At 29.7% G+C, this 19,979-nt stretch overlaps 3 protein-coding genes across 4 annotated transcripts; 1 reads left to right on the top strand and 2 right to left on the bottom strand.

Moving 5' to 3' along the window:
* The first annotated feature begins 10,036 nt into the window (after positions 1-10,036).
* On the top strand, positions 10,037-12,726 carry LOC107907913 (NAD(P)H-quinone oxidoreductase subunit L, chloroplastic). Of its 2 annotated transcripts, XM_016835216.2 has the most exons (6): positions 10,037-10,304; positions 10,382-10,477; positions 10,564-10,671; positions 10,825-10,919; positions 11,022-11,168; positions 12,071-12,726. In XM_016835216.2, exons 1-6 carry the CDS (start codon positions 10,170-10,172, stop codon positions 12,117-12,119), a joined length of 630 nt encoding a protein of 209 aa, XP_016690705.2. In that variant the 5' UTR covers positions 10,037-10,169; the 3' UTR covers positions 12,120-12,726. The 2 variants fall into 2 exon arrangements, with proteins under 2 accessions (XP_016690705.2, XP_040944736.1); XM_041088802.1 differs by lacking the exon at positions 10,382-10,477 and having other exon boundaries at positions 10,045-10,304.
* On the bottom strand, positions 11,395-12,077 carry LOC107909889 (uncharacterized). The gene has a single exon (XM_016837590.2). The coding sequence runs from the start codon at positions 12,045-12,047 to the stop codon at positions 11,547-11,549; it is 501 nt and encodes a 166-aa protein (XP_016693079.1). The 5' UTR covers positions 12,048-12,077; the 3' UTR covers positions 11,395-11,546.
* Positions 12,727-12,795: 69 nt separating the features above from the next.
* LOC107909888 (thioredoxin-like protein HCF164, chloroplastic) lies at positions 12,796-15,047 on the bottom strand. The gene is made up of 4 exons (XM_016837589.2): positions 14,637-15,047; positions 14,213-14,431; positions 13,501-13,604; positions 12,796-13,273 (listed from the first exon to the last, which is right to left on the bottom strand). Exons 1-4 carry the CDS (start codon positions 14,811-14,813, stop codon positions 12,991-12,993), a joined length of 783 nt encoding a protein of 260 aa, XP_016693078.1. The 5' UTR covers positions 14,814-15,047; the 3' UTR covers positions 12,796-12,990.
* Positions 15,048-19,979: the final 4,932 nt, after the last annotated feature.

Raw genomic sequence — 19,979 nt, forward strand, 5'->3', positions numbered from 1 at the left:
ATTAAGTGATGACTCAAGGATGGAATTTTTAAAGATTATGAAGGGCAAAATGATCAATTAGAAGAGAGAGAAATCTAGAAGGCAATGATGATGTTGGTGATATTTATTTCAAATGATAAAATTATCATTTTCACTTAGAAATCAAAAATTTCCATAGCTTCCAAGAGAGAAAAATAACAAGGAGACAATGGGGAGCTAAAATATCAAGTTATATTCAAGAAATAGAAGCTAGAGGAGAGAGAAAATCAAGTTAAAGATTGAAATCAATAGCACAAGGTAAAAACATCAAGATTTCAATATATTTTTAAGTTTGATATTATTGAAAAAGCATGGAAATAATGTTATAGTAGAGTTTTCTTATATAAGGTCTTATGTTCTTGATATATTAGTGAAGAAAAATAAGTGAAAGTGATGGGAAATATTATAGAGAAAGGGAATAAGGGAGTTATACACCTAGTAATCAACATTTTGCACTAAAATAGTTTTGGACAACAGCAGTAGTCTAAATTTGAAAATTCACCATAAATCTTGAAAACTGAATTAGAGGATGAAAAAAATATGGAATTAAATATTATTGAGTCTAGTTTCTCATAGAATAAACAGTGTAAGCAATGGAATTGTAAATCATGAGTTATAATAAATTTTGTGAGATAAGGTCAGAATGATTTTGGGTTCCCCTGTTCTGACTTTGAAAAATCATAAAAAAATTGAGAAAAATGATTAGGGGCTTAAATTTATATGTTTAAAATATTGAAGGATTTTATTTTCAATAGAAATAGACGAGAACATTATCCAAATCTTGTACGAGGAGATAATTAATTTTTAGTGAAGAAGGGTCAAAATTGTCAGACAACAGAATATGGATGAATTTAAAGAATAAAATGTACTTATTGGCTAAACCAAAAATTCTTAAAATCTTATGGTAATAAGATATGTGAGTCTAGTTTCAGATAAAATTTTCGGATCTTAATTTGGAGTTCTGTAGCTCAAGATATAAATAATTTTGTGACAATGACTCAAGTGGACAACTTTGAATGAACAAATAAATAGTGAAATTATAGATAATGTTACATATAAGCATGTTATATACATTAAGGATGTGGAATGGAGAGGAGGAGGAGGAAAATATATGATTCAACTAGCATGAGTTTTCATTAAAAATGGCTAATTTGCATGTTTTAGGTTCAAGGACTAAATTGAATAAAAGTAATATTTTAAGGGTAAATTTGTAAAAATGTCAAAAAGTGACCAAATTGCAAGAAATGAATTGTTTTATTATTTAAATTAATAAATTGAATGAAATATTAATTTATATAAAGATAGAGCAGAAATTCGAGGAAAATAGAAAATTACCAAAATGTCCCTGAATTTTGGTATTTCTGCAATTTAGCCTGGTAAGTTCGTGTAACTTGAATTATATTCTTAGATTATTGAAATATATATATTGGATTGAGAAATTGATTTGAATTGTGAACATGAGAAATTGTGAATTGAATGAAATGGAAATGAAGCTTTGAATTACATGTGTAAATATCGGGTCTTGTAGGCCCTATTTGTTATGAATATAATATTTCGAGGATATTTTGTAAATAATTATAAAAGAACGTTAATAATTTAAAATTTTTAATTCGGATGAAATTTTGTAACTCAGTTTAATACGTATGCAAATGTATGTCTCCTAGTAATGCCTCGTACCCTATTCCGGCGTCGAATACGGGTAAGGGGTGTTACAATGTGACATTGCCAGATTCGCTCATAACGTTTAGACCGGGTTTGGGGTGTTACAATGCCTAACTTGGTTGCTTCTAAACATGCACATGCCTCTGCAACAAACAGAGATGAGACGTTGGAATGAAGAATTGATTTTGAGGCTTTAATCACACCTTTTTGATCCCAAACTACTACTCCTGACACCAATCTAGAATTTCTAATATCAAAAGCTGTGTCGAAATGTATTATCTCCCTCATTGACTCCCCTCCTTGTCCTTGAATTCTAATGGACGTAAAGGTAAGCTTTTTTTCACGCACTCCTTCAAGTTCCAACTAGTAGCTCTGTATTTTGTGTGAAAGGTCCCTTCCTGATGTGATTTTCCTCTCATGAACCATCTGATTCCGTGAGCCCAAAATAACCCATAAGGTGCAGCTGAAAATTTGGATCTGCTCCTTTGTACCCCTTCCAAAAACCTAGGTGAGCCATGTCCATGTATTTTGATCTACGTGTGTTGTTACCAAAGTCATATTAAGACTATTCCAAACATCAAAGCTTGTAGGACATTGCCGAAACATGTGGTAGTTGTCTTCTTCTTCGGAGCAGCATCGAGGGAAACTAGCATTTTTAATCACTCTTTTGTATCTAAGATTAACTAGCGTAGGGATATAGTTCAAGGAAATTTGCCATATAAGAATTAAAATTTTTTATGGTAGTTGTAAATTCCATAACTTCCTGTAGAATTCTTTAGTTTCGGCCTGTACTAAATAACTTCTAGGATCCAAGCTAGCATCTTGCAATAGTTTGTAGGCACTTCGTACTGAAAACTCGCCAGAGTGTTCACCTTTTCACACTTGCATGTCTTCACAGTCTGTTATCGCAAGAGGAATCTGCAATATTCTTTGAGCAATGTCCATTTGGAAGGTAGTTGTAATTATCTCTGTTTTCCACATCTTAGTTGTACTGTCAATTAGACCTGATACTAGTTCCAGCTCACCATTATCTCCTCTGTTGTGCCATGACTCAGGTTCAATCCCTGGTATCCATCGATCAGTCCAAATAGAGATTGCATTTCCTCTCCCAACTCTCCAACTTAGTCCTTTAAGAAGGAGACCCTTCGCTGCCCAAATGCTCTTCCAGGTAAGAGATGGTAAGTTTCCCAACTGTGCATTTAGAAAGTCAGAACATCAATAATATTTAGCTTGAAGAACTCTAGCTAAAAGAGAATTTTTATAATTAAAAAGTCGCCAGCCCTGTTTGGCTAACACAATATTAAACTACCCTCCGTTTTCTTTCAATATGCAAAGATTTTTCCAAGTACACCAATGAATTCCCCCCTTTCCACGACCCTTTTGCCACCAATATTTCGCAACAATTCCCTCCATTTCATCGCATAGTGACTTTGGGAGTAAAAAGTAAGCCATTAAATATGTCAGTATGACTTGTAGGACAACCTTAATGAATACCTCTTTTCCACCTTGCGATAGAAATCGAATACTCTAATTTTCAATACGTTGCTTTAATCTATCTTTTAGAGCTCAAAAAGAATCCTTCTTTCTTCGACCTACCATGTTTGGCAAACCTAGATATCGTTCTGGCTCATCTGAACTCCGAACCCTTAACAAGTTGACAACTAATTGTCTTTCTTCCTCCAGCGTGTTTTTACTAAAGAAGACAGTTGATTTATCAAAATTTACACACTGACCCGAACATCGTTTATACTCACTTAGGATCTCCTTGAATACTAAAGCTCCTTTTCTTGACACTTCTTCGAATAAAATGCAGTTGTCTGCAAATTATAAATGTGACACCTGTAGACCGCTTCTACTTGCCTTGACTCCTTTTAAAACCTTCTTTTGTAGCTATTCTCATGAGATTAGATAATTCCTCTCCGCATATTAGAAAAAGAAACGGACTTAATGGGTCAATTTGTTGAAGCCCCCTGTTTGGACGAAAAGTTTTTCCAATACTTCTATTGAGCACAACTTGATAAGAAATAGTAGACATGTAGTTCATGATAGAATCGACCCAATTTTGAGCAAATCCCATCCGCAACATTATCTCCCTAACAAATTTCCATTCAACCTTGTCATAAGCTTTACTCATGTCTAGTTTTACTGCCATATAAACCTTTTTCCCCATTCCCTTCTGTTTTAGTGTATGCAGTAATTCATAGGCTAGCAGTATATTATCTGAGATTAATCTTCCTAGCACAAAGGCACTTTGCGCGCTATCAATGCATTTATCAATAACACCTCTAAATCTGTTTGCTATAGCCTTAGCCATGATTTTATAAATAACATTGCATAAACTAATAGGCTGGAAATGTGTCACATTAGAAGGATTATTAATTTTTGGGATAAGTACAATATGTGTTGAGTTAACTGAACTAACCTCCAATTTTCTATTCAAGAATTGTAAACAAAAAGCAATGACTTTCTCTCCAATAAAGTGCCAACATTTCTGATAAAAAAAAGGTGGAAATCCATCTTCACTAGGTTCCTTCGTGGGCTGCATTTCAAAAAATGCCTCTCAAACCTCTTCTTTTTTATATTGCACTATAAGCTTTCTGTTATCCTCCTTAAAAACACATCGATCAATACCCGAGAGCAAATGATCATAGTTTTCCTGATTCCCTAACGTGAATAAAGTCTGAAAGTAGGATCATGCAATACTCTCCATTTCCTGAAGGTTTTTCGTTTCCCATCCACTATCAGTTTGTAGCTTGTTAATCAGATTCTTCCTCCTCCTCAACGTTGCTTGGCTATGGAAAAAAGTTGTATTTCTACCACCTAGTTTCATCCAGTTCAGTCTAGCCCTTTATTCCCAGTATCTTTCATCTTTTTCGATTTCAAAGTTTAGCTGAATCTTCGTATCAATCATCTCAGCCAAGTTAATATCGTCCCTTTCAATTTCAATCAGTTTTGATAACTTTGTTGTTAAAAATTCCTTTTTCCATTGTTTATTTCTTCGTATTTGTCTCGCCCAATTTTCTAGGCCCTTTTTTAAAATTTCCAGCTTCTTCAGAAAATCTCCTGATGCCGTCTTCCATATATGTTTAGCTTTGTCAATAAAGGAGTCCTTCAAAATCCACCAAGCTTCAAATTTGAAACGACTTTCTGTCCTCTGTTTGTCTTCCTTATTGTGTCAATTAAAAGGGGACAATGATCAGAAAAAGAATGCACCAGATGCTAAACGTTTACCTCAAGAAACATAAAAATCCAATTCTCATTTGCAACACCCCTGTCCAAACGTTTTTGTATGTTTGTTTCAGGTAAATTACCTCTCTCCCAAGTAAACCATCTGCCAGAATATCCCACGTCAATCAGTTGGCAAAATTCCAAAGCTTCACGGAACATCTCCATTCTTCTTTTATCTCTAAGCAAGCCTCCTTTTTTAAAAAAAAAATCATACATAATTTTATTAAAGTCTCCACAAACAAACCAAGGAATGTCTTCATCCTTGTGGAGATTTTTCAAGACTGCCCATGAATCTTCTCTATCTTGTACATACGGGGTTCCATAAAATCTGGTAAATCTCCATTTAACACATCTTTCATTATCAGCCACTACCACATCAATGTGTCTTTTATAAAAATTCTGAAGCGTGATGTTGACATCATTTCGCCATGCCAAACACAAACCTCTTCTAGTGCCCTTTGAATCTACTTCAATGCCATTTACAAAACCACATCGTCGTCGAACTCTTTCCATCTAGTTTTTACAAAGCTTAGTCTTTATAAAGAAGACTATTTGGGGGTCATAAGTCCTCAGCAAGTGCTGAAGTCTTCGAACTGTTCGTGGACTCCTCAATCCACAGACATTCCAACTTAGGATTTTCATTGCGTCCGGTCGGCTTGCCATTTGGCAGCCACTGATGATAAGTGATTAAGATCCACCATTCTCCTACTTCTTGCCATAATATTACCCATCTCTTCTTTTCCTGTTAAATCTTCAATCTCCCCTCTAGATCTCTTTTTTCCCTCCTCCTCTACAAGGGATACATCCTCCAGATCGTGGTCCATCACATTTAGGGTGTGACCTATCAGTGAATTTTCCTTTCCTTGCCCTACAGATGATGAACCTCCTTCCAAATTAAAACCCAGAACTGGATCAACAAGCTTCCCATATTTTATTTTCCATCCCATCTTCTGCTGGCCCATTCTGGATCCTCTATTTTCCTTGCTGATTCCTCCCATATCCCCATCACCTTCCTCACGTAACCAAACACTATTCATGGTCAAAGCCCTTCGAGATTGTGCTCTTATAGATAAGTCCCAAACCATTTCAGCAATTTCCACTCCAATATTCATTTTTGCTTGACAAAAACGAATCACTATGGCCTAATCTTCCACAATAAAAATAGAAAAGTGATAATCGCTCATATTTAAAAGTAACATATGAACGTCTCCCATCAAATAAAATTTGTTTCTTTCTTTTTAGAGGACGCCTTATATCAAATTGGACATTTATTCGCATAAAATTTCTATTCTCTTTTCCCAGATTTAAAACATCATATTCTAGAAAATTCCCCAAGAAATTACCCAATTGCGTTGCTAGGTTTTCAGAAAACAGACCAATAGGCACATCATGAATCTGAACCTAGAAAGGTATCAAAACTAGAAGGATCTGTAACGGATCCTCCCCCAATTGCAATTTGTAAAGTATCATCAAATGATTATTAAAGGTCCAAAGGGGAACCCTTTAAAACCCTTTCCATATCCAGAGCGTGAAAGAATTGAAACAAATACCTTTTTTCCCCCAGATTTCGAATTCGAAAGCCTCAAACCGGATGCCACAAATTCGTCATAGTACTTTTCATGGTTGGAAAGTGAATTATACTGGCTGTGAGAAAACAACCCACAAGTTGAAAAATCTCACCTCATCTTTCTAAACCTAGATCTATTCGAATGTGAATAGCATCCTTTTCTTCTTCATTAATCGACAATTGGGCTAGTTCATCCTCCATTATTTCCAAGTATATATCACCAACTTGTGAATCGCACTTTTCGTTGAGAGAAGATAGACTTGCACGAGACACAGATTTCAAGGAACAAAAAATTCAAAATAACAAGGAAAACCTAAAATTCTTGCCAGGGGCGATAGACATAGGCGTGCTAGGGTAGCACACAATTATAAATTACATTTATTAGTTAAGAAGATTTTGACATAAACAAAAGTTTTGTTAATTTTATTGATGTAAAATAGAGTTATTATTTAAATAGAATTTGAAGCATTTTAATTATCACTTAATTAATATTATAATTATTTATTATTTTAAATAATGTTACTTTGTATTAATTACATAAAATAAAACTATATTGTATGTTTAAAATGTTAAAAATGTTATAATTATTATTTGAAAACTTTCTAATATAATATTTGAATTGGTAAGTTAATATATTTTGAATATTTTGAATAATTCAAATAAAAGATATATTATTTTACTCTAGTTACTATAATTAAAATAAAATATTTAAAAAGTTAATTAAATATTAAACGAGTAAAATCACATGCAAATTTGGAAAAACTTTTGAATTGACTAAAATATCCTTTATTATTAATTATATTGCTAAATTGACATTAGAAAAGTAATTTATTAGGATTATTATTATGAAAATAATTTTAATGAAATATTAATTAATATAATAATTTATTAATGTGAAATTAATTGATCATATCTTTTTAAAGCTGTACTTAAAAAATAACATAATATATTGTTAATTAATAAAATTATAAATAAATAAAATCATTAAATATATTTGGATAAATTAAAAATAAAAATATAATTTTTTAATTAAATAAATATATTTTTATATATAAGAATGGTTTATTTTAAATATGATAATAATTAATAATCTTAAAATATTTTTTAGAATTAATAAAAATTTAAAGGTATGGGATTAAGATTATATATATAAATATAAAATCAATATATTGGCAACCTAATCTATAATGTATAAATTTATTTATTTATTCTTAATTTATATCTGAAAACTCAAAAGAAAATAAATATATATTTAATTAATTTAAATATTAAAAATTTATAAATATAAATTGAATCTAATCAAATCTATTCAATTCAACATAAAATTGATTGGACAAATAGTATGAATTATGTCTATTTAAGAAACTAAGATAAATGAAATAGACTAATTAAGATTTAATATTTTTTATTATCTATTTTTTATCATGTATTTCAAATATATAAAAATAATTATAATTATTTTGTTAATAATGTTTCTACTAAATATTAATCTAAAATTACATTCATAACAAATAATTAATATAAAATAATTATAATTATACTTATTTTATTATTAATGTAATAGTCATTATCATTTAATTAGACTTTGTATCCATATTAAATTACACTTATTATTTTAAATTAATTATCACTTAATTGATGGTACAATTATACACCAATTAAAACTAATATTTAACACTATAAATATATGCATTAGCAAGAAATTTTTATTCAAAATAACATCTAAATAATTATTGAAAAATCATTTGTTTCCATCACAAAAAAAAAAGAGTATGATTGCATTATTATTTGAGATGTTTAATCATTATTATTTGATAGTCGATAGTTTTAGTATTAATTAATTTTAATAATATTTACATAATTACTCATATTGTTTACTGTTGTGAAATATTAAAGGAATAGTTCTTTGTAGGTGAAATTTTAACTTATATTTGAATGACATTATTTTATATTATTACTTAATATAGGTTGTTTCTCACTTTTTTATTTTATTATTTTTAAAATGTTATTTTATCATCTTCACTATTTTTCAAAATTAATAGAATTTTATTATAAATTAGACTAATTCTCATATATATATATTTAAATTAAAAAATTAATAAATTAGAAAAATATAAACACATAAAAATAATATATATATATAAGCATGAGTTTAAAGAAAATTTTGAATGGACTAATATAACAATTAATATTTATTATATTATTGAATTTTCCATTTTAAATAATTTTTTATTATTTATAAGATGTATCACTATTATTTAAGTGTTCTATCGAGTTGGTGTCACCCTCAACTAGGTCACCAACTCAATTGTTAAATTATAAAAATGTCCTTCTGTAATTAAAATAAGTTATATTATTTTAGAGTACTTTAGTCTTTTTCATTAAAAATCAATACAAATATATAATTGAACCTGAAGTAATTGCATTAGTAAAACATTTAATTTATCACTTTGTTAAAACTTTATTTTGATATTTTTATACATTTTAATTTTAATTACGGCACTTTATAATTTATGTTATTTTTAAACACACATTTGTGTTCTATATTTGTGGTTTCCACATGCATATTAGTGTGATAAGATTTCTTGTTTAACTCAAAAGATTGAATATAATTTAGGTTAAAATATGTTGCTAGTCCTTATACTTTGATAAAATTTGAGATTTAGTCCCTATACTTAAAAGGTAAAAAATATGTCCTTCAACTATTTTGATTTAATAATTTTTGTCCAATCATTAAAATCGTAAGTATTTTCTATAAAAAAAATTTCAATCTGGCATATCAAGTTATCCTCATGTGACATGTCATATGATTGACGAAAAATAAATATATTAAATTGACAAATTTTAAAATAATGATTAAACTAAAATTTTTAAATTGAATAAGTAAAAGAGTATTGAATTATACATTATACATTATTTTTTAATTTTGTTTAAATGTAAAATTGGTCCTTACCTCATTCTAGTTAGGCACCTAAATTTTTTAATACTATTAATTCGCCTCATTTTACCACAAACCATAATACATAAGGAACATGTCACATGTCACGTTCTTATTGACTGTTGTATACTTTTGAGTAAAATGAGATAATGTTGATAATTTAAATATCACTTCTAATTAAAATAAACTTTGAAGTATTTAAGTGGGAAAATTGATATAGTTTAGAAACCAAACATGCAATTATCCCCTTTAGGCTTTATTTAAAAAGTGTTTTTCAACCCAAACATTAATTTTAAACTAAAAAAATGGATACACAATTAACTTTTCAAACTAAATCTTCATTTTAAACTGGGTTTTTAACTCAAGTTAAAAAATCAAAACTTTTAATTTTTGGCTTTTAAAAAAGTGTTTTTTCATTAAATTATCTTTTTATCCACTCATTTTATCTTCTACTAAACCTTTTATTTTCTCAAAAATTCTTTATAACCCCTTCAATATTCATTTTTCTAAAATACTTTTTCACCAAACTTTTCAACGTAGATGTTAAACTAACTCTTCAGAAAAAAAAAAAACAAATTTTTAAGCCCGTATTATCTTCACAGAACTAATATAATACGTGGCACCCCAGAAATGTTTGACAATTCCAATTTTCCCAAATCTTTTTCCGGGAAATTCCATGCATTCTCTGCCATGAAACTCTTAACTCAAAACCGATAAGAAACCCCCCCCCCAAAAAAAATTCTACGGTTCCGAAATATGTGCAGCTGTTTGAGCCTCCAAATCCCCAAGGCTTTGCCTTCCATTTATGTTTCTCCATCTCAATGCAGCACCAAATTCCCTTTCTTCAACCTATCTCAACACAAACCAACCAACTATCCCAAGCTTTACAAGGTAAATTCAACTTCCTTTCATTTTCTTTTCAACATATTTTTTTGGTTTCGACTTCATAAATTTCATCATTCTTTCAGAAACCCAATGTTACAAACATCAATTTAAAACCAAATAATTATTTGGACGCAAAGAAGACCAGCTTGGCTGTTCCAATTGCTGCCCTTCTTTCCACTGTATGATCTTTATTTTTAATTTCAATTTACCATCCAACTTGGGTAACCCATTTTATATAAATGCTGATGAAGGTTTTTTGCACCAGTTTGAGCTGCCGGCATTAGCTGTTACAGGGGTAAACAATGAGCCAGATCTCATCACTGTGATAATTCAACTGGGAATTATTGCTTTTGGGTACTTCCTCATCGTGCCAGTAAGTACACATGTATAATATAGCCGTTTTCAGTCTCTCTGAATTTGGATAGTGTTTTGGTTTAGATATTTGGTTTTTTCTTTCCCCTTCTTTTTGAATGCTTCGTTATGATTCTTTGTTTCATATATGATTAATGATTTGATGAAATGGCAGCCAATCATCATGAACTGGCTTAGGATAAGATGGTATAGAAGAAACCTGTTGGAGATGTACTTGCAATTCATGTGTGTGTTCTTGTTCTTTCCAGGGTGAGTTTGGATGCCAACACATGGTAACCTAAAATGTCCAATTGGATTGAAATTTTACTTACATGATGAACTGTAAATTCATGTGTTTCTTCCTCTATTCAGGCTACTGCTCTGGGCTCCATTTTTGAACTTCAGGAAATTCCCAAGGGATAAATCCTTGAAGTATCCATGGGACACACCTAAAGATCCTTCACAAGTTAAAAATGCATATCTCAAGTACCCTTTTGCCAAGCCTGAAGATTACGATTGGTAATTTCCTCTAATTGATCACATGGTTGCTTCTTGTTCTTTGCTTGTATCTTAATTCAACTATCCACCATGCAGATTAGCCCTCAAATTATTTGAATATATACAAAGATTTCCCATTTTCCTCTTGTGCAGTTGTAGTTTCATTCTTTTTTCTTCTTCCAGTAAAAAATTATAAACAACATTGAAAACCATTAATTAAAGAAGACAACACTGCTAAAAGATAAAATTGGAAAGTAAGCACATCAAAATGTGTGGGGTTATATATGTATATTTATTTATTAAGAAAGCAAAATCAGTGAATAACAAGCCAGATACCGTGGTCATCCATGATAAGGCATAATTTCAGTCCTTATTTCATAAAAAAAAGAAAAAGAAGATTTAATGGGAAGAGATCTTAATGTTAAGTGATTTATGAATCCAGGCTTTCCAATTCCCAACTCCCTTCCTAGTCATCACTCCACTTCTAGACCTTCCAATATTATCCATTTTCTCGGAGCTTGGTTTCTTGCACAACACGAAATTCCTGGCCCCTTGCGATCCTATTATATCCCATGGGCGGAGTGGATCAGATCGAGCACTGGGGCAATAAAGGAGGAAATGATTGAGGTTAGAACCAAGAACAGGAAGCCGACCCTCCCGGACATATAATTTCAAAGCAGTGTCGATGACATCAGCAACAGGCGCTTCCTCATTAACAACAAAGCGGATTGGCCCTGCGCTTCCCACAGCAATGATGCTGATCAACAGCTTATTGCCCTTGGGACCCTGATTCTTCTTCTGCTTGTAAAGCAACATTTTCTTTTCTTTTTTTCTTTTTGTTCTTATCACCAAATCAAAAAAAGTAAATAAATTTTGAGACCACAAAAGAAATGGGTTCATGTTGTGTTTGGTTTTTGGTTTAGGGAATGCAAAAATGGAGGGCAGGGGTTGTTAGTTGTAAAAGGGGAGTAGTTCAAGGATCAAGTCCGAGACGGCGATAATACCAGCCCTTGTTTGCAAGAACCAAAAGCGAAAGCAGCAGAAGGAGAAAGAGGGAGGAGACAGCTCGCCCTTGATTCACCAAGGGAGACCGTCAAATTAGTAGTAGGAGCTGTTTCCACCATTCACAATTATACTAAAAACACCCCAACAAAAGATAAAAGAAGAGATGGAGGAGGAGGAGGCAAAGTTGAGGGTATCGCAGAATTCAACAAGAAAAGGGGATGGGAAGGTAAAGAGGAGGAGGAAAGAGAGAGCAAGGTTTGATCCCCTTTAAGGTTGCCTGCGATTTTTGAAGGGAAAAAAGTGGACATAGATTTCCTGAATTTATAGGGAGTACAGGAATTTGTTACTGTTGGGTGTGTATGGTGTTGAGTTGAGTTGAAGTGATATTATAGTGATTTTAGTAAATTACGCCGACCTTCCCTCACAATCCATTAGTGTGTTTTTTGAGTTCTTTATAGAATAAAGTTTAATATATATATACAAAAGTGTAATTTCATGTTTAATAGAAAATATGATTGGAATGTGAAGTAAAATAAATAAAAAGTAATCCGCATGTTCAAGAATTGCTTCAAAATTGAGCTTATGCGTGTATGTATATTAATGGTGTGATGGATGCCCTTTCATTTGTAAAAATTCGAAGCAATTAAGTTAAAACTCAAATTATATTTTAAATTTTAGTGGAAGATTTGGTCACATTAATCATGCTAAGCAAAGGGTTACCCCTTCTATATTCAAACCATAGCTGCAGATTGATATACAATAAAACTAAGTTGGGAAATGGGTTACCTTCACATGTGTATTTATACTTGGGGAATTTAATCTCAAAACAAGATAACATCTACACATGACTTCTGGGATCAACAACCTGGTGCACCTTCCTCGATTCAGCGCTTGAATACTGTCCCACCACACGAGCATGAGGAACTGATGCCTCCCCACGGGCAAGAGCGTCCACGTTCTCCTGCAAGTACTTCCTTGGAAGCCTGCCTACAACGTTTCCCTCCTCGTTCCCATCTTTGTCCAGGAATGCAAAATGCGGAATACCCTCCACGCCAAACTCGTCAAGTTCTTGTTCCCACTTCGTGTTGTCGACATTCAGCATTACAAAATTCACACGATCCCTGAACCGAAATTGGTGATTGGGTGTTAAGAAGTGAAATGAACTAGGAACAGAGAAAGTTTCCACAGGGATTACAAATGTGTCAAATTCATCAATCTACAACTGAGACCGACTCAATCTCTAGAAAATGATTCAGAAACCAGAAAACAATTTTATTCATAAAGAAATGAAAAAAACACCAAGGACTCATACGAGTAAATGAGAAAAGTAACAAAGTGAAGCAGTTACCTGTATTGCTGCTCTACTTTGTAAATATCCGGAGCTAATTCCCGGCATACTTCACACCAATCTGCATAGAACTCTACAACAGTTGGCTTTCCATTTGAAAGAGCCTTTAAATCCAGCCAACAAAAGATGTTAGTGTTAGATCATGTTTCAACCCTATATTCCAGCAAACATTTGTCTCCTCCGACTACTGTCTTAATCGACTGAAAGTTCAAACCCTTATCATAATACCAAAACAAACTAAAATCTTAAAATGATTTTAGCACTGCACTACAATACATATCTAGTCAATTAACGAAAACCTATATTAGCCCGGCCTCTCTAAAAATGTCTTGTCTACGAAGGAAGGCCATCATCCAACAATGCAACTTCTTTATGTCAAGCAAGTTACAAATTACAATTACAATCAACTGTTACATCCCATATAGTACTTTAATGAAACAAATCAAACAAAACAAACCAACATGTTAATAGGCAAAGTCCAACATAAAGCCGGACCAAACCCGTATAACGAGACTTAAACCTGAGAGGCCTAATGGTTTTGGACCCGCAGCCTCTTCCTTGCCAAGGAGACAAGGCGTCGTTGGCATGTTAGCTTAGCCTTAGATACATGGAATTCACAACTTCAACCTAGCCTGTCAATCACGGATTTACCTGAGACCTAGACCCTACAAAATGATATACCTATTGAGTAGAAAAGCTAAGAAAATCAAACCTCTTCATAAGGCACTGCTGCAGCAGATAAGTCCTTCAGAGAAACACCAAAATCTAATCGCGATGACATGAAAAGTCCCACTGCTGCAAGGGTAGAGCCTATTGCTATTCGCCTATTTATATTTTTGTTTGGAGATTCGGAAAATCCTCCTCCAACAGAGGAAGTTGTAGCTTCGCTAGTACTATCATCGACTGAATCAGGCTCAGCAAGTACCTTTCCCTGCTCCAAGAAGGAGATGATTAGGCCTTTTCATGGCAGCAAGTACCTTTTCATCGCTAATACTAGAACAACCCTTCAAGGCAGAAGCAGATTAAAATTGTGCTCATCGTAATTGCCCTCAGAAAAAATTAACAGCAACCCTTTTATAGAAATGAAGATTATGAAAAAATAAAAGCAGAGACAGAAAGAAAGTGTAGAGAGTTACCTCGTCGGAGGGTTGTGTTTGGGTGGGAAGTGGATTTGTCTGACAGGCGATGGATTGAAACTTGCGAGTTCTATAAGGAGAAAGGGAAGGGGATTTGAAGAGGAGGGCGGTGTCGGAAACCTGAAAGTAAGGCCTAAATCTGGGAAGAGACAGAGGGTTTGAGGCGACGCGAGCCATCTGCAGATATTTCTTTCCCAGTTTAAATTCGGGGATCTATAAGGAGAAATTATTTTGGGGTTGGGGGGTTATTTTCTTATCGGTTTTGAGGTAGAGTTTCATGGCGGAGAATGCATGGATTTTCCCGGAAAAGATTTGGGAAAATTGGAATTGTCAAATATTTCTGGGGTGCCACGTAGTATATTAGTTTAACATCTACGTTGAAAAGTTTGGTGAAAAATGATTTTGAAAAATTTAATAGCGTTAAAGATGAAATGAGGCGATAAAAAGATCGTTTCATGGGAAAACATTTTTCTTTTGATTTTTTTAGCTTGAGTTAAAATCCCAAGATTTAGTTTCATTTTTTTAGTTTAAAAGGTTCAAAAACACTTTTTAACTCCAATAGTAAATAAAAAAGTTTATTGTAATTAGAATCAATTTTATCTCATTTTACTCAAGAACGTGACATGTGACATATTCTTTATGTATTATGGTTTGTGCTAAAATGAGGCGAATTAATAGTATTAAAAAATTTAGGTAATAAATTTTAAAAATAATGTTAAATCTATAATTCTATTATAGACTTTGTACTTTAAAAGTTAGAAATTAAATTCTCTTACTTTTTCAATTTAAAAATTTTAGTTTAATCATTATCGTTGTTGATAGTCTCTGTTAAAATTTGTCAATTTAATATATTTATTTTTCGTCAATCATATGACACGTCACATGAGGATAACTTAATGTGCCAAATTGACAAATTTTGACAGAAAATACTTGCAATTTTAATTATTGGACAAGAATTTTTAAAATCAAAATAGTTGAAGGACTTATTTTTTACCTTTTAAGTATAGGGACTAAATCTCAAATTTTATCAAAGTATAAGGGCTAACAACATATTTTAACCTAAATTTTATTCAATCTTTTAAGTTAAACTAGAAATCCTATCACACTACTAATATGCATATGGAAACCATAAATATAGAACACAAATGTGTGTTTAAAAATAACATAAATTATAAAGTATCGTAATTAAAAATAAAATGTATAAAAATATCAAAATAAAGTTTTAACAAAGTGGTAAATTAAAGGTTTTACTAATGTAATTTCTTTAGGTTCAATTCTATATTTTTATTGATTTTTACTTATCTTAAATATTCTAAGATTAAAGTACTCTTAAATAATATAACTTATTTTAATTACAAAATAACATTTTTACAAATTAACAATTGAGGGTGACACCAACTCGATAAAACACTTAAATAATAGTATAGATGTTTACGAAAAAAAGTTATAGAAATAATTAAAAATTTCTATTTAGAACAAAAATAATATAATATTCTTACTTTTTGGATTAATGTAAACACAATAATTTAAATATAAAATTGAGCTTATATTATTAAATGTTATATTAGTCAAAAACAATAAAATGGAAAATTTAATAATTTAATAATATAATAAATATTAAATGTTATATTAGTCAATCCAAAAGTTTCTTCAAACCCATATTTATATATATATATTATTTTTATGTGTTTATATTTTTCTAATTTATTAAAATTTTTAACTTTTAAAAATTATATATGCTAAGTAAATGAGAACTAGTCTAATTTATAATAAAATTCTATTAATTTTGAAAAATAGTGAAGATGATAAAATAACATTTAAAAAAATAAAATAAAAAAGTGAGAACCAACCAATATTAAGTAATAAGATAAAATAATATGTCATTCAAATATAAGTTAAAAATTCACTTACAAAGAACCATTACTTTAATATTTCATTGCATTTGACATAATATTTCACAACAGTAAACAATATGCATAATTATGTAAATATTATTAAAATTAATTAATACTAAAACTATCGACTCTCAAATAATAACGATTAAACATCTCAAATAATAATGACAATTATACTTCTTTTTTTGTGATGAAAACAAATGATTTTTCCAGTAATTCTTTAGATGGTATTTTGAATAAAAATGTCTTGCGAATACATGTATTTATAGTGCTAAATATTTGTTTTAATTGGTATATAAATGTAACACTAATTAAGTGATAATTAATTTAAAATAATAAGTGTAATTTAATATGAATATAAAATCTAATTAAATGATAATGACTATTACATTAATAATGAAAACATTAATAATAAAATAAGTATAAGTATAATTATTTTATATTAATCAATTGTTATGAATATAATTTTAGATTCAAGATTTACTAGAAACATTATTAAAAAAATAATTATAATTATTTTTATATTATTGATTTTATATATTTGAAATACATGAGAAAAAATAGATAATACAAAATATTAAATCTTAATTAATCTATTTTATTTATCTTAGTTTCTTAAATACATATGAGTCATACCGGTTTGATTAGATTCAATTTGTATTTATATATTTTTAATATTTAAATTAATTAAATATATATTTATTTTCTTTTTAGTTTTGAGATATAAATTAAGAATAAATAAATAAATTTATACATTATAGATTAGGTTGTCAATATATTGATATTATATATATATATAATGTTAATCCCACACCTTTAAATTTTTATTAATTCTAAAATATTTTAAGATTATTAATTATTATCATATTTAAAATAATTCATACTTATATATAAAAAAATTATATTTATTTAATTAAAAATTACATTTTTATTATTTTTAATTTATCCAAATATATTTAATGATTTTATTTATTTATAATTTTATTAACTAATAATATATTGTGTTATTTTTTAAGTAGAGCTTTAAAAAGATATGACCAATTAATTTCACATTAATAAATTATTATATTAATTAATATTTCATTAAAATTAATTTCATAATAATAATCCTAATAAATTATTTTTCTAATGTCAATTTAGTAATATAATTAATAAAAAAAGATATTCTAGCCAATTCAAAATTTTTTCTAAATTTGCATGTGATTTTACACGTTTAATATTTAATTAGATTTTTAAATATTTTATTTTAATTATAGTAACTAGAGTAAAATAAGATATCTTTTATTTGAATTATTGAAAATATTAAAAATATATTAACTTATCAATTCAAATATTATAATAGAAAGTTTTGAAATAATAATTAAAGCATTTTTAACATTTTTAACATACAATATATTTTTATTTTATGTAATTAATGCAAAGTAATATTATTTAAAATAATAAATGATTAAAATAATTAATTATAAATATTAATTAAGTGATAATTAAAATTAAATAATAACTCTATTTTATATCAATAAAATTAGCAAATTATTTGTTTATGTCAAAGTCTTCTTAACGAATAATTGTAACTTATAATTATAATTATCACAACCTTTTTTTCCTATATTAATTGATGCTTAGAACTCTATTCAAGTAATAATTCCATTTTAAAACTAACACAATTTTTACCTAATAATTCTCATTTAAATAATAATTTTTTAAATGTGTAATTATTAGAATTTCTATTAAATTATAATTATTTTTAAATATAAATTTAGAAATATGATGAAAAATAAATGATATTCTTATCAGTTCAAAAGTTTTTTCAAACTCGTGTTTTTATATATAAGTATAGATTTCTAGATAATCCTTACCTTTACCTTTATAAAGAAACGATAATTTCTTAACTTGAGGAATAATGATATTCATTAGTACTGTCTTGCCCTTCTATATGAAGCTGAGATTTACTGACAAGTATATCAGTCTCCAAACAAGCTTTTTCATGTACATCATTCATCAGATGATCACTTTCATCAGCATTAGGTTTAGCAATGACTCTCATCATATGTAAATCCATATTGTCATAAAACAAGGATTGAGATGGCTCCACGAAAGGCACAATGGCCAACTGGTTATTATCAAATTGCGAATTTAAACTCTCCAACTTCCTAAAACTTGGAAGGACCCCAAGTAAAAAAAGAATTTACCAGCAGGTTTGCAAGATCATTCATCACAAAACCAGTGGCGAACCCAGGAGGGCTGGTAGGGACCCCGACCCCGATAAAATGGAAAATTTCTATTTAGGCCCATTAAATTTTTAAAATTTTTATGGTAAAATTGCAGTTTGCCCTCTCCAAAATGATAAAATTTTAATTTAATCCTTTAAAAATTATAAAGATATAGGCTATTAAAATGGTAAAATTGCATTTTTACTATTGTAACACCCAAAAATAGGGCCTAAGAGTTTTAGGGGTATTTTAAGAATTTTAGCCTTAAAGTGTTAGGAATTTTGTGACATGGCATAGCAGTAATGTTTTCAATTATGGTTTTTAGAAAATTAAATCAATTTCTGAAAATGTGTTTTAAATACCTTTAATTTTGAAAATAGGACTGATTTGTAAAAAGTCAAAATTGAGAGTTTTTATGAAGTAATTTAATCAAATTTTAAAATCCAAGCTAAATAACCTCTCTTCACGAAGTTATTTCATGTAAAAACTACACAAAATTTGTGTTTTCCGTCCCTTGATTCTCTCTTGCTATTTCAATCAATTTTGAAATCAAATCCTAATTCCTTTTGATTTATATCATCTCTTAAGTTATAAACCTCTATAAAACCAAGAAAATCACCCAAAAACTTCATCATCTACATCATATTCTTTAAACGTGGGTTTTTCTGGATTTCTGTCAAAGCTCGTTTTTCTTCCATCGAAGGTAACCATTTGACTTTCTATGAGTTTTAAATGATATCTAGTCCCTTAAAATAAATTTGTAGCCATTGAAATACATGTTTTAAATAAAAGTTAAAAATCGAGTCTTTAATGGTGAATTTCAGGTTTATGGATAAAAGTGTGGTTTCAAAGTGTTTTTCAATTAGTTTAAACATGATTAGAAGGTTTCTAAACTTACTTTGAAGTTTCATTAAAGATTTCTTGAGTTTTAATGAATTTTCAGAAAATAGCCATAAAACATGTTGAAAAAGTCGATATCATGGGTTGAGTAGTTTTGTGTAGTTTAAAGGTTGAGAATTAGTCGTAGGTGAATTATAAGATGAACCAAATTGGTTTTAGGTGAAAAGATTAAGTATAGACCGAGATATTCAGATTTAAAGTTTGCCATGTTAAAGGTTTCAGTTACATGGGAACATAACTTAGGCTTATATTTTGGATTGCTTGTGGTGAGTTCTTAGTTGATTATTGAATGCATTGTTGTGTGAATTGTTACGTTGAAGTTTCAAATTTGATAGGAC

Source organism: Gossypium hirsutum, chromosome D02, assembly GCF_007990345.1.
Source record: "Gossypium hirsutum isolate 1008001.06 chromosome D02, Gossypium_hirsutum_v2.1, whole genome shotgun sequence".
Lineage (NCBI taxonomy): Eukaryota > Viridiplantae > Streptophyta > Magnoliopsida > Malvales > Malvaceae > Gossypium > Gossypium hirsutum.